The sequence below is a fragment of the Propithecus coquereli genome, unplaced genomic scaffold, assembly GCF_000956105.1.
Source record: "Propithecus coquereli isolate 6110/MARCELLA unplaced genomic scaffold, Pcoq_1.0 Scaffold14, whole genome shotgun sequence".
NCBI classification, from domain to species: Eukaryota; Metazoa; Chordata; class Mammalia; order Primates; family Indriidae; genus Propithecus; species Propithecus coquereli.
Window position 1 is genome coordinate 15,588,346 of NW_012138302.1, and position 16,427 is coordinate 15,604,772.

The 16,427-nt window shown below is 36.8% G+C and overlaps 1 protein-coding gene across 1 annotated transcript in view; it reads right to left on the reverse strand.

Annotated features, from left to right (window-relative positions):
* ZFYVE9 (zinc finger, FYVE domain containing 9) overlaps positions 1-16,427 on the reverse strand; it is a 141,907-nt gene that overhangs the window by 63,318 nt on the left and 62,162 nt on the right. The window contains exons 5-7 of the mRNA XM_012639473.1: positions 7,992-8,091; positions 5,353-5,529; positions 3,533-3,702 (exon numbers count right to left, since the gene is read on the reverse strand). Of these exons, the coding sequence (XP_012494927.1) occupies positions 3,533-3,702; positions 5,353-5,529; positions 7,992-8,091 (447 nt within the window). The remainder of the gene's footprint in view (positions 1-3,532; positions 3,703-5,352; positions 5,530-7,991; positions 8,092-16,427) is intronic.

The following is a 16,427-nucleotide window of genomic DNA, read 5'->3' on the forward strand; positions in this document are numbered from 1 at the left end:
AAAAAAAAAAAATTGTGACTAATGTTCCTATAGAAACAAGGTAGAAGTGAAATCACAGTATGAACTAGTTTCTTTAGGTACATTATATGAGCCTTCTGTCCATTAAGCCAGTGGTTTTCAACTTATTTTTAAGTTCTGGAATTCTTTTTAAAATCCTAAAATGGAAACAACAGATGAAACAGAAAAAAGTAGAGATGCTCTCAGGTTGACGAGAAAGGAATAGAAGAGTTCCTCAGGCACTCTTCCTCACCATGGCACTCCCGAGAGGCTGCCACAGAACCTGGGAACGTGATTTGAAAACCAATGTATCAAGGGGCCAGAATTCCCTCTAGTTCAACCTTTAGCTACAGTGATAGCCTGAGCTCATCTGAGAACAATCTTCATAAGAACTTGTCTCCTGAAAAAAATTGCAAGTACAGAACTGTTTTAAACAAGAACAACTGATTTTTGCCACATTTACTCTACCTACACACACACACACACACACACACACACACACACACGCTAGATTGTATCTAAAACCTACAGGGTTCCACACAAAAGTCACTTGACTTAGAAAAAGGCAAGACAGAGGTAGCACAACAGTGAGTAAAGTAGGTACTCACTTTTAGTTGCTGTTTTGTTTTCTTACCTCTGCTGGTAGAGGACTCGTAGTTACCGGCTTGACTGGGTCATGTGACACAGCCAGGGTTCCTGCAGAGGAAGTTCCATTCATTGTTAGTTTGGCTGCATCAGCAACTTCTCCATTGGGCAATATCCCATCAGCAAACCACACTCTCCTCTGTTCTCTGGGCTGAACCACTTGAGGGGCCAGAAAAATAAAATAGGCATCAATGTGACATTGGTAGGGTTTCTAACATCAAAGAAGAGAAGGTCACCAATTCCAGATGTACAAAGAAATCACTATTTAGCATCTTATAATTAGAAACATGAGAACTGTAACTGTGTATAAAAGTGGTTATAAATGTTATAAATTAATTTAAAACATTTTTATATATGTGTACACACACGTATGTATAAATGAAAGCTATACAGAACATTATTGGGACAATTGGGGAAATCTGAATATGGATTATATATTAGATAATAGAATTATATGTTAAATTTCCTTCTCATGTGATAATTGTATTGTGGTCATGTAAGAAAATAACTTGTACTTAAGAGTCACAAGCTGAACTTATCAGGTGGTAAAATGCAACCAATCCTCAAATGGTTCAACCAAAAAAAAAAAGTGTATGTATGTGTGAAATAGTAAAGTAAATGCGGCAAAATGATAACAGTTGGAAAATATAGGTGAAGAGTATATGAGTGTTCACTGTACTATTCTTGCAAATTTTTTGTGGTTTGAAATTTTTTTCTGAATAAACAGCTGTGGGGAAAAAAGAAAAAACTTTCTTGACAAAGTCACTGTGGTGATACAAAGAAGGATAAGACAAAGTTCTGGCTCTCATCCATTGCAGCCACAGAAAAATGAAAAAAAAGGCTTAAGAATATTTGAAGACACATATGACATGGTATGATCAGTATGGTCCCTTCACCAAACAGGAAACTTGGCTCTGTATGTTAATAAATCTAATTTTAACAACAAGCAATTTTAATTACAACCAAATCTACAAATTATATGTGAAGTAAATATCTGAAAAAAGGCCGGGCACGGTGGCTCACGCCTGTAATCCTAGTACTCCGGGAGGCTGAGGCGGGTGGATTGTTTGAGCTCAGGAGTTTGAGACCAGCCTGAGCAAGAACGAGACCCCGTCTCTACTATAAATAGAAAGAAATTAGCCAAACAACTAATAATATATATATATAGAAATTAGCCGGGCATGGTGGCCCATGCCTGCAGTCCCAGCTACTCGGGAGGCTGAGGCAGGAGGATCGCTCAAGCCCAGGAGTGTGAGGTTGCTGTGAGCTAGGCTGACGCCACGGCACTCTGGCCCGGGCAAGAGAGTGAGACTCTGTCTCAAAAAAGAAAAAAAAAAAAACTGAAAAAATATTACTGAACATAAATATAAATAACTAACAATTCTATGAAAACTTCACAAATAAAAATTTTATCCAACTCTAATGTAAAATGTAGACTTTGGGTGATCATGATGTGTCAATGTAGGTTCAACAATTGTAACAACTATACCACTCTGGTGAGGGATATTGATAATGAGGAGTTTATCTATGTGTGAGGTAGGGGGCATATGAAGACTCTCCGTACTTTACTCTCACTTTTGCTATGAATCTAAAACCACTCTAAAAAAATAAAGTTTAAAAAACTTTATCCAAACTTTTATTCTCTTATTTTAAAGAAAAAAGATGGACACATATACTTAATTGGAATTAACCACCTTATTATAACCTTGATCATCAAATTCAACGGAGCAACCAGCAATAGAAAAGGACTCATTATATAAAAGGATTCTATGTTTATACTTTCTAACTTGGATTCTAGGTGGCTCTATCCTCTCATTGACTCGAAAAAAAAAAAAGGTAGCTGATGTTTGTCCCCTTCTGAAAATCAAGCTTCGAGGAAAGAGAATCCCATTAGCCTCAAAATTGTGACTGATGGCCAGGCGTGGTGGCTCACGCCTGTAATCCTAGCACTCTGAGAGGCCAAGGTGGGAAGATCATTTGAGCTCAGGAGTTCGAGACCAGACTGAGCAAGAGTGAGATCCCGTCTCTACTAAAAAAATAGAAATTAGCTGGACAACTAAAAAAAAAAAATATATATATATACATATATATATATATATATAAAAATTAGCCGGGCATGGTGGCCCATGCCTGCAGTCCCAGCTACTCGGGAGGCTGAGGCAGGAGGATCACTTGAGCCCAGGAGTTTGAGGTTGCTGTGAGCTAGGCTGATGCCACAGCACTCTAGCCCGGGCAACAGAGTGAGACTCTGTCTCAAAAAAAAAAAATTGTGACTAATGTTCCTATAGAAACAAGGTAGAAGTGAAATCACAGTATGAACTAGTTTCTTTAGGTACATTATATGAGCCTTCTGTCCATTAAGCCAGTGGTTTTCAACTTATTTTTAAGTTCTGGAATTCTTTTTAAAATCCTAAAATGGAAACAACAGATGAAACAGAAAAAAGTAGAGATGCTCTCAGGTTGACGAGAAAGGAATAGAAGAGTTCCTCAGGCACTCTTCCTCACCATGGCACTCCCGAGAGGCTGCCACAGAACCTGGGAACGTGATTTGAAAACCAATGTATCAAGGGGCCAGAATTCCCTCTAGTTCAACCTTTAGCTACAGTGATAGCCTGAGCTCATCTGAGAACAATCTTCATAAGAACTTGTCTCCTGAAAAAAATTGCAAGTACAGAACTGTTTTAAACAAGAACAACTGATTTTTGCCACATTTACTCTACCTACACACACACACACACACACACACACACACACACACACACGCTAGATTGTATCTAAAACCTACAGGGTTCCACACAAAAGTCACTTGACTTAGAAAAAGGCAAGACAGAGGTAGCACAACAGTGAGTAAAGTAGGTACTCACTTTTAGTTGCTGTTTTGTTTTCTTACCTCTGCTGGTAGAGGACTCGTAGTTACCGGCTTGACTGGGTCATGTGACACAGCCAGGGTTCCTGCAGAGGAAGTTCCATTCATTGTTAGTTTGGCTGCATCAGCAACTTCTCCATTGGGCAATATCCCATCAGCAAACCACACTCTCCTCTGTTCTCTGGGCTGAACCACTTGAGGGGCCAGAAAAATAAAATAGGCATCAATGTGACATTGGTAGGGTTTCTAACATCAAAGAAGAGAAGGTCACCAATTCCAGATGTACAAAGAAATCACTATTTAGCATCTTATAATTAGAAACATGAGAACTGTAACTGTGTATAAAAGTGGTTATAAATGTTATAAATTAATTTAAAAATACATATTTAAATATATTCTTTACTTCTATACTTACATGCAAAGATTTAAAACACTGCTTTAAAATATTAAGAGTTCCTACACACATCTACGACTATGTCACATACTCTGTCCCGCATCACTGACAGAAACTAAAGAAAGTGTTTTAAGTGCTTAGGAAATAAATTAATAGCAAGAAAAAAATATCAACCAATAGACATCCACATCTCCGAAAAGCATGAGGTTTCCACAGAAATTCAATATCTGGTACTTTTAAAGGGCAAAAGATGCCCTGAAGAATGTTAAAGATAATTAGTTAATAAAGGAAGAGTTGGCACAGATACATAAGAATTTGGAAATAAACTGACCAGATCTTTGGCTAACGTGTAATTGAAGAAGAAAAAGACTGATCTGGCAGTGCAAAAGTAGTTTGCATTTTAGTAAACGGATAGGGGAAAAGCTGGAAAACTGAGTCTGATGAAATGATCTCTTTAAATCCAGTTTTGGAAATCAATTCAAACAGCCCAAACACAGAGAGAGACTAGAGAAGAACAACAAAAATGACAAATGAAGTAAAGAGAATAAAGATTTTAATAAAGAAAGCCTGAACTCATAAAAATACAAGGAGTATGACCAAGGGATGATCTGAAAAGAGGGAAAAATGGGTAAGAGTATGATAATGTCAATTGAAGTCTATGATCTTCAAAAGGGGAGGCAGGCTATTTAGCAAGGGGAAGGGAATATTACTAGATGAAAAGATATAAAGTTAATGAAGGAAGATTGATTCTAATTATCAAGGGAAACTTCTTGACAAGATTGTTTTAAGGAAATATATAACTGTTATTTTTACTCTTCATAATCCCCTGAACTAACACAGTACCTTTCATCTGACAATATCATAATCATAAAGATATAAAAAACCAAAATAAGTTGAGCTGATAATTTCCTACCTATCACATGAGGTAATCAGAATTTAAGTTCTGGATTTAAAGGTCTACATACCTAACATAAATTATTTTCATATTTTTATATAGATAGATTAAAAATGAAAAGAGAAAATGGCAATGTGTATTCCAAAAAGCAATGCTAGAATGGGCTGGTCAGAAGGAAGAACTCTCATTTTCATCACTTACAGAGGTCCTACAAAGAACATTAAGGGAGGCATGAGGCTAGGATTTTCACAGGCTGACTTCAAATTCTGCACCTCTTTTTAAGTGCAAGCAGTATAATTACTCCATTCTTAAGTTGAAGAGGAGATTGGCATATTTTCTGAGGTGCCTCCAAAATATCAAGCGACACAATATTGTTCTTTACTTGCCCAGAAATAGTCTTGACACATTTCTCACCTTGTTCTTCCACTTTAATAACCACCCAAAGGAACTTATCTGTAGTGTTTTAAAGACTTGTGCTGTAAAGTCACATCAGCACCTTTTCAGAGGAACTTCATGAGGAAAAAGAGAGAGAGAGAATAGCACATGATCCCCTACCTTCTGCTCCAGGGTGCTTTAAAACTCCCACAGGTACCATCACAGTGGGAGGTGGAGAGCTCAGGGCTCCTGAGGCCTGAGCTTGCTGCAAGGGAGGGATAGTAGAACAGTATTCAGCAGGATTGTTAGGGTTAGGGCTCTGGCTTGAGGCACTCATCATGTTCTCCCAGGCTTGAGCTAAAGCAAATACAGACACAATCAATGTGAATGGATTGCAAAATATGGACATCAAGACCTTCACAATATTGGATAAATAATGCAGCTCCTCCTCATTAACACTCATAGTATGTCTCTCTTCCAGCTAGTGAAGGTATTAAGAAGATAGGTGATTTTATTCAATAAAGGAGACCATTTAGCTAAGTAAATATTTGGTTGGACAAATAAGAATTTACATGATTTTTTTAAAAAAAAAGAATTATAGGATACTTCTGATATAGACTGATAGCAGATCAGTCTGAGTTAAACACTAGGCGCCTGGTTCTTTAAAGGAGACCATACATTCCTTAAAGAGGGAGTGAAACATCAAACTTTATGTTTGCAACTGGGATAGCATTTAGGCATTTTTTTGGTTTAATATTTAATGCATTTTATAAAGTTCTATAAAAAACCAAAATCAGGGGCTAAAATAGCATAACTCCATTATATAATTTTTAGTTTCATTTCTAGACTTTTAAAGCTCTTAGTTAAGATAAAATCTCACTTAAAAATTCCAAAGCCTAAAGCTCAGGAGAAGTCATTTCAACATCTTTGTGAATTCTGCTTTTATGTAATAATCATCCTATATAAAAGTATTCAACAATAACAACCATTTCACATCTTTGGTGTGTCTCAAAAGCACAGGACCCATTTGAACATGAAAATGTGCCAATATCATATAAATGTGATCAACCAATATGGATGATCACAATATGTTAAGATTTTGTGTACTCTGTAATTTTACTAAATACTGACATATCAAGTATTGTATTTAAAGTAAATAGAATGAAAGGTGCTACAGAAATGAAAGAAAACAAATTTTATCTTGTAGGTTCAGGTAATACCCACATGCCCAGGAACAGAAACCACACGATATATTTGAGCATCTTTTCAAAAATCTCATTCGACATCTAAGAATGATCTATAAGATTTTGAATATTCATCGCCTCCAAACTGCAAGACAAGGCTAGTAACAAAAGCTATGTTCCTTTGAAAGCACTAGCAGGAAGAGGGGAAGAAGAGAAAAGGGGAAGGGAAAAAGGGAAAGAGAACACTGAAAAGCATCAAATTAAATATTCAGAAAAAGACCGGGCTAAGCCATGCGAGAGGAAAGACGCTGGAAAAACCAGGAAAAGTGGATTACCTTAGGATCCCCTGTTAAGGGCCTCCTTGGCTTAATAAAAAGTATTCCATGTGAATCCTCTGCCATTTCCTTCATCTTTAGCTATGCCAAGTTAAAAAAAATAGCTATCAAGTTGGAAGATCTCATCAAATAAAAGAGGTGTATTAGGTACTGTAATTAAGCAGCATGCTCTTGTCTGTGGATATGTGTCCGAAAATGAAAGCAGTGGAATACAAATCATCAATTGAGCAACCAAGTGAAATAACCGCCATCTAAAAAGTGACCCTTAAGAGTAGAGAGAATGATTCATATTGATCAAAACCATAAGAATTCAGAAATGGGAGGAAATTGGGCAGGTCATAGGAAATTAGAACAGATCAGATTAACTGACATGCAACAGGTTAATAAGCCAGCAACAGGAAAACATCACTATGAGCAATGCAGACAGACAGAGCAGGAGGGGTCTCAGAGCAGATAAGTTCCAGCCTCCAGGAGGCGCACTATCTTGGCACAGGCAACACAGGTGCCCAAGTTCAACATTTTATGTCTATCAGTAATTGTTCTGGCAACTGCACAAAGATGCATTCAAAGAGAAAATACTACCGCCTAATCGATTTATTTTATCTTTTACAAGCATACTCGGAGTTTTTGTTTTTAACTAAAATGCCCTTGGAATCAATCATTTCTTGTCCCATAAAAGATGAACACTGGATAAATTTTATTTACCTTCCCCTGGCCATATACTTACACCACATAACAACTAAATTCAAAACAATTATCCTTATAACAAATCTAAGTAGCATTAAAGAGATAACTGATGATAACTGAAAAATTCAATTCTCTCTACTTGATCCTAGATGCTAAAATATTTATTTTTAATAAGATGAATAAAGCAAGTTGTTAATAAGGATGCATTCTAAGTTATTAAGGTATTCCCTAGAAAGAGATAGCTTCTCTTGAAAGGAAAACCTTGGTCCAATTTTAATATGTCATCATCTAGGTGGTCAATAGGTCCCTATCCCCACCTCACCTTGGTCATTTTATAGGAATAATAACAACTACATAGCACCAAATTTCCAAAGAACTTCCATTATTCCTGCAAAACTTACCTGGCTTTAGCATTCAGTCATTAAATTAGGTACAGGAATTCTGAAATGCTAAGATACTTTCAACACATGGAAATCTAGTTCAATATTTTCAGTTAAAGTGATGACATTTGAGAAGGTGTGCAACTTGTACATAAAGGCAGGAAAAAAATCTTTTCATAAGAATTCTCTTGTTTTGTCTCAATAACTGTGAAATAGCCTGTTTTAATACTTACCATTCATTAGCACTGAATGGCAAATTACACATACTCTAGCTTCCTTTCTGTCCATGTATAACAATTTACATTTGAGGCTACAGCAGGAAGCACAGAAAACCTGTGGGGAAAAAGAACATACAAAATTTACTTGGGATGGTAGTGCAAAGGAAGAAAACCCATATTGACCAAGATTGACTGACAGTGAACCTTACTAGACTACAATACTAAAGTTCCAAAAAAAAATGTAGTTCAGGAAGCTGGGCATTTCAAAAGCAAGAATGAGATTTACAAGTCTGTCAACGATAAAGAAATTGAAAATGTTCACTGAAAATAAAATCTTTGCCAAGATCATGAAGCAAATAAACAGCAGGAGAAAAAACAAAAAACAAAAAACACCTGAGTTACCCTTAGGCAGGATTTCTACGTGCAATATCACATAACACGGGCATTGAAAGACAGTTACATCTGCTATTTCTGTTTGGAAAGGAATTGTGGCAGGATGCAATAAATAAAGCTTGGAAGTTCTGGGTTTTAACTTCTGTTCGTTACTACCCTTATGTGTGGAATAATAATCATATCAGCTGTTTTCACTGGTTTGCTACAAAGGCCACGGATCAAAATATACAACTAGATCATAAAAATAAGCACAGCTCTAGTTCCAGGAAATCAGAATCTGCCCTGACAATTTCCAGCACCTCGTTTCCACCTTCTGGGCTTGGTTCCTGATAATCTCACTTCCTTCTCCCTTCCACACCAGGCAACAAGAATATCCTGTTAAGATTCCTGTTAAGATTTATTTTCTTGAGGATTCATTAGTCATTTATCACATAGAGCTTCACAGAGACAGAAACTTGTTCCCAGTAGGATAAATTCTACTCCAGTTTTTATGGCCAAAAAGTACCCTATATCTTATAAAGCTGAACCAAGAGATGAAAGGTCATATTAAAGATGAAGTTAGATAGATATCTCCCCTCCTTGTAGGTACAATTAATATATTTAGCTACTATGATTATCAATTTATAGTTTTCAAAGGGCTTTACATTCTCAAAACAACTCTGTGATGTAGGGAGAACAGAGTAATATTATTATCTTTATTTTCTATCAGAAGAAATTAAGTTTGGATGGTTAAATGACTTCCTCAAGTTCACAACAAACTGTATGAATACTAGGCACTTTACATGTATTACCTCATTTAACTTCAAAAATTCTATGAAGACAGTCATTTGCAATTAACAGAGTTAGGTAAACAGATAAGTGCGATGGTCCAAATGTTTCAAAATTCGTATGTTGAAATCCTATCCCCTAAAGTGATGGTATTAGGAGGAGAGGCCTTTGGGACATGATTAGGTCATGAAGGCTCTGCCCTCATTAATGGGATTAGTGCCCTTATAAAACAGGCCTGACAGAGATCCCTTGTCCTTTTGCCCTGTGAGGTTACAGTGAAAATACGGCTGTCTATGAGGAAGCAAGCCCTCACCAGACACTGATCGTGGACTCTGCAGCCTCCAGACTGTGAGAAGTAAATTTCTGTTATTTATAACCCACCGTGTTTATAGTATTAATATTTTGTTACGGCAGCCCCAATGGACTAAGACATTAAGTAAAATTGCTCAGAGTCATACAGCTAGTAAGTAAATTACACAATCAATCTGTATGACTCCAATGACGCTGTTCTTAACTAATATGTAATACTACCTCATACTAATTTATATATTTCATTTTAATTGAGTCACGACTTTTCCTTCTCCTTCACCATGACCACATCAGTCACGAAGTCCTCTTGATTCTCCTCCTTAAATTGTTCTTGTGAAATTCCATCTGTTCCTTTTCATCATAAATACCGTTGCCTTTATTCAGGCTTTTATTATCTGAGGACTAGACAACCATCATAACAATCTGTCCTCATCTTCTGATTCGTCTTTCCAATTCATCTTCCACACAAAGACTAAATGAGGGAAATTTTTAAAAAGTAAATTAAATCATGTTAAACTTCTTGAAATCCTTCAGTAAGTTTTATAATGAAGAGATAAAACCAAGAAGCCATCATTTACTCATTCATTCCACAAATATCTGAGCCCCTATTTTGTGCTGGGCACCAGGCTAACCAATGGGGATGTGGCAGTGAACAAAACAGACATGGTGCTTGCCTTTGTACAATTTAGTCTATGGATTTCAGGTTAGAACCTAAAAATCAGATAATCACACAATGCCCAGTGCAGTAGTGTGTCTTTAGTCCCAGCTACTTGGAAGGCTGAGGTGGGAGGATCACTTGAGCCCAGGAGGTCAAGGCTGCAGTGCACTATAATCACATCTGTGAACAGCCACTGCACTCCAGCCAGGGCAATATAGCAAGATATTCTTTTCTAAAAAAGAAAAAAAACTGCAAACAAATATAAAATTGCATGCTTCAAAAGTGGTACATGGTGAAATAAAATCATGTAATCTAGGCTTTAGCAAATTTGGGACACAGGTATGCATACAGGGAAAAAACCATGTGAACATGAAGATGTCCATTCATAAACCAAGACATAGAAGAGCTCCTTCCCTCAAAGCCCTTGGGAGAAACCAACCATGCTGTCACCTTGACCAGATTTCTAACCTCCAAAACTGTGAGACAATAAATTTCTGTTGTATAAGCCACCCTGTTTTTGGTATTTTGCTAACCCTAGCAAACTAATATAGTTGGGAACTTTCAGAAGTAGAGGATTGTGCTTTGGGAAAATAATCTCAAATATGAATGTAAAAAAAAAAAAAAAAGGACAAAAATATCTTTTAAAAAATAAAGCAAGCAAGGGAGCAGCAAAATGCAGTAAATAGAAGGATCCAAGAATACCCATCCTTCTCAATATCCCACAGGCTTAAGAATAGTAAGGAGGGATCCTTTATGTTTCCAGTGAGATTAGAAAAAGGCACAGTAGATTAGCTAGAAAAGTAGATGATTCATCAAGAGACTACCTAGAATGGCAAATAAACAGGAGACAAGCAAAGGGATGCATTTATGGGGGATCACTCATGCCAAAGAACTTCATGGATTTGAACGTAACATATACCACAAACTGATCACTGGACAGTGCCTGTGACTGACACAGATAGAGTACCACAACATAACATAGAAAAGAGACCCAGAAATGCTGAGCCCTGCTCTCAAAAAGACAAATACTATGATGTAATAAGTTACTCAGGTCATTAGAATTATTACCATAGAGAAGACGGGCAGGATCTCAAAGATCTGCACCAGGCTGGGAATAGTGTAATAATTCTGGATTTGAAATTACTGGATAATAATAAATTTGCCTGAAAAGATCAAGATGAAGTTGTCTGCCATGAGCCAGGTTCATCAGTGTTTCTCAACAGGGGTACTCCTGGCATTCTGGTGGGCCAATTCTTCATTGGACAGCACTGTCCTGTGCATAGCAGGATGTTTAGCATCCCTGATCCTGCCCTACTAACTGCCAGTAGCAACCCTAGTCATTGTGACAACCAAAAATACCCCACCACATTCCAAAAATCATCTAATTATCTTCCCCAGTTCTCTTAGCTAGAGACTGAGATGAGAGTCAAAAAGTTAAGGCAGTTCTAGAAATAAAGAGAATCACATATCTATACAACTGAACTTACTATGTTGCTAAAATATCTTACCATATACCTTTATCATCACAACACACTACTGCATTTATTTAACTTATTCTCCATTTTCCCACAAGTATATAAACTCCATGTAACAATGAACTAAATTATTTTTAATACTGATATCCTCAATGTTGTAACTATGCCTGAAATGTAATACTCAGTAAATATTTGCTTATTGCTTCCTTGAAAAGTAAAGTTACTGCATAAACAAACGTAGGAATGGAAAAATAAACATTAATGTGCACTTATCTGGGAAGAGCTATATCATTCATGCCCAAATTCACAAAACAATTCAGTGCTACTCAACTTTAACAATGACAGCCAAACACATATTAAACAGTTTATAATAGTGACCTCAAGATTTATATGCCCAATGGTTATGAATGACTTCATATGAGAGGATCTGTATGACCTGCCTAACTCTAAAGAGACAAATTGAGGTGATTTATAACATTCTATACAAAGTTTCAGCTAAGTATTGGTTAAAATGTTTCATTTGTGTCCTTGTAATTTTCTTTAATGTGGCACTTGTAGGTTTCTATCTCAACTTTATTATTCACTAGCCAAATAACCTTATGGGAAGAATTTAAACTTTTTAAGTCTTAGTTGCTCTCATAAGTAAAATAGAAATGCTAATACAGTATTCCCTCATAAAACTTTTATGAGGAGTAAATGAGATATGTGTGTAGCACATAATAGGTTCTGAACGTATGCTGGTGCCTTTCTTGTTTATTTCCCCTTCCTTTCCTTTTAAAATTTCCCACTAATGGTTTTCCATATAACAAATCCTACTGCCAAACTGATGAACACACTTTATATTCAAGTACTGCTTTGTGCCTATTTATACCTTCTTAACACCGTGAATAACGATAATTCCTTTGCAATTCCTAAAAACTCAAATCATCAAATTTTTACTTCTTTCCAAATTAGAAAATGTAAAAACTGATATTCTAGGTCTTCAAAAGGCCTTGTAATTATGACAAAGATAACTGTCATGCAAGAACAAAAAAATGAGGACAGTGCTTATGACTGACCTGTATCCAGCTGTTCACAATGACCAGTGACAATAACAACTTATAAAAATTCTCAAATGCAAAGGAGTACTTTACCCCCCCACCACGTATTAGCACATACCAAAAATCAGCATCATAAGATCTAAAGCAGTTCAAACAAACCCTGACTCTGCCTCCGTCCAAACACCTATTCCAACTTTACTGTTATCAACTGAAAAAAATAATAATTATCAGAGTCACTTAACAGTCCACTTAAGGAAGGGTTACAAAGGGTCTCTAATTTACACTTTCAGTATTATTTCCAGGTGAGGCTGTACAAACAGAAAACTATTACACTAGAATTGGAAGAAAACATTCATCACAGAACTTTAAAATTGTTTGTAATCAATGTAATCAGACATCACTTCCTTTAATGTACTCTGATTACTTTTTTATATCCTATAATTATCTCGAACACACCTGCATTATATTTAAAAGTCTTATGTGCGGGTTAAAAAGTGCTACTTTGAAATGGACAAGCAATTAAAATACATCCCTGTATTTTATAACTACGCTCTAACCATTTAATTCATTTTTTAAACTTGTTATTATACAAATTTCAATCATATGAAAGGAGACATAACAGTACAACAAACTCTTACGTGTCCACGTCCCATCTTCACACTTATTAAAGCCAATCCTCACCCATCTGCCCTTGTAACTGCTCATTTCTGATTCTGTGTATTTGTCTTTCACCTACAGAAACATGGGTACTATGTTTTAACAGAGTGGCCATTCTCTTCCTTTTTTTTTTGCTTCTGTTTAGTAAAAAACAGAATACTAAGTAATAATACTAAGCTCACTGAATGAAAGAACAAACAAATAAATAGGACTCGATGAATGGACGACAGCACAAACTGGTCCCACAGAACTTTTCTTACTTCTCCAACCTAAAATGCTCGTATTGCAAAGATAAGACAAAAACTGACTCTATCCCATTAAGTCAGGGCTGGACTAGTATAAACTGACTGAAAGTTCATTACTAAGTCTCAAAGGGCCATCAAATTTCAATTCTCTATTAGGCTTTACTTTTCCTCTCCAATGTAACTATCCCTCTTTCCTCAAACCTTCATCTAGTACAATGTTTATATTTACTACATGAAGTATGAGTCAATCAGATGTAAATTCCTTCATGCTCTCACCACTAAATCCATAAACCTACCTCTATCTGTTCCTACCTTTCCCTGTTGAAGAGCAAACCCTCAACATGTGTGTAGATTCCATCCCTTTGGCCTTACCAAGGATTTTTCTCTCTCTCTTTTTTTTTTTATCAATCCTCCTTTTCTTGTAAAACTTCTTTTCTAGAGGCTCATCCATACCATTATATAAATACAATAGTATCTCCCATCCTAAAAAATATTCATCCATAACCACCATCTATCTCCATCTAATAATTGCTCCAATTTTTTCTGTTCTCGTGGCAAAATTTCTTGAAAAAGCTATCTCTACTTCCTCACTTCTCATCCATTTTGAATCCATTCCCATCTGCCTTCTGTATCTACTGCTCCACCAAATCTGCTTTTTTCAATGAGCCTGATGTAGTAAAGTCCAACAGTCCCTTTCCTGTCCTCATCTTATTGACCATTCATCAGCATTTTATAAAAGTGATAATTCCTCCTTTCACAAACTACATTCCTCTTTTGACTTTGAAGACACCACATTGTCTTGGTCTCCTGCCTACCTCTCTGGCCACTCCTTCTCAGTCACCTGTACTGGGTCCTCCTCTGCTATACCTCAGTGGCTCAGCCCTGAGCCCCTTTTCTTCCCTTGGTAATCTCATCTGTTCCCACAGCTTCCCACTGTACTCCTTACATGACCTGAAAAGTGCCACATGATGTGATTTCCTTTCCATCCTCTTTTTTTAAAAAAAGAAACAGGTTTCGCTATGTTGCCCTGGCTGGAGTGCAGTGGCTATTCACAGGCAAAATCATCGCACGCTGCAGCCTTGAACTCCTGGTCTCAAGTGATCCTCCCACCTCAGCCTCCTGAGCATCTGGGACTATAGGCACGTGCCACTGCACCTGCCTTTCCAACCTCTTTTTATACAACTCTTTCCCCACTCACTGTACTTTAACCATACTGAAGTCCTTTCAGTTCCTTGAACAAGTTATTTCCTACCTCAGAGAGCTCTGTCCATGCTGTTCTCTATTCCTGGAGTATTCTTCTCTGTGGTCTTTGAATGGCTGCTCAACCTTCATGTGCCATCTAAAATGTCACTTCTCAGAGGCCTTCCAGTACCTTCCAACCCCCATTTTTATATTACCCCTCCTTGTTTATATCCTTCATAGTCCTTACCACAATTTGTAATTACATGTTTGTTTGTTTTGGGACACTTGGTCTAATCTTTACATACCATTAGTGTAGGGACCACAATATCATAAGTGTATACTCAGCATTCAGTACAGTGACAGACACAAAACAGGCACTCAGTGTGTATTGGATAAATCAGTGATCTTGTACTCATTTATTCATTCATTAACAAATATTTACTGAATACTTCATAGGTGCCAAGTATTTGTACTGGATGCTGGGAATATAAAGACAAATCAGAAGCAATCTCAAGATCCTTACAGCCCAGTGGGGGACAAGGATAAGGACAACACTATATGATAAGTGCTATGACATTAAGTGAGGCTCACTTTTAACCAACACAGCCTTTTGGAGGGTGTACAGTGAAAATTATTTTCCTAGGTTCAGCTTCATTAGAACTCAAGATAAATCTAAATGTTGGTCCTGTTTTTTCATGCCAGAAAATTCAAATCATAATATCAATTACAAGGCAAGACAGACCGATTTTCAGGCAGAGTAGCAGGGAAACTGTGAATTACCATGCAATATTCTAAAGTAGCCACTTACTACTCTCATATCTATATATCTGTAAGTTCCCATCAGTACATAAGTAAATAGGAAACTAGGAAAACAAACTTCTTTTGGTTTGAATCTGTCCTTAAATAGGAATAACACTTAAGGCTAGTTTAAAATATTTTCCAAAATTCTTACATCCACTACATCTGAATTTGATACCATCATCTAAAGACTCAAGGCACTAGATTAAAAAAAATGCACTGCTGCATTAAGAGATAGTATTCATTTATTTCTTCATTTATCTAACTAATATCTACTGGGCATCCACTATTGGTGGGGCTGAGGATACAGCAGCAGTAAGGCAAAAAAGATCCTTACCCTCATGGAGCTTAGAATTGAATTGGAAAGACAAATAATAAGTAAAGACATAAATAAAATCATAATTAGAAAGTCAGTAGATCAAGAAACCGCTAAGGGCCGGGCGCAGTGGCTCACGCCTGTAATCCTAGCTCTCTGGGAGGCCGAGGCAGGCGGATTGTTTGAGCTCAGGAGTTCGAAACCAGTCTGAGCAAGAGCGAGACCCCATCTCTACTAAAAATAGAAAGAAATTAATTGGACAACTAAAAATATATAGAGAAACTAGCCGGGCATGGTGGTGCATGCCTGTAGTCCCAGCTACTCGGGAGGCTGAGGCAGGAGGATCGCTTGAGCCCAGGAGTTTGAGGTTGCTGTGAGCTAAGATGACACCACGGCACTCTAGCCAAGGCAACACAGTAAGACTCTGTCTCAAAAAAAAAAAAAAAAAAAAAAAAACAGCTAAGTAATTCTATTGAAACATATTATTTAGGATTGTGTAAATACCTAAAAATACTTACTAAAAAATTAAAAGTGGGTATGCCTTAAGTGAATAAAATGATGGCAGAGTGGGAGAAAATATTTGCAAAACACATCTATCTGATAAAGAATT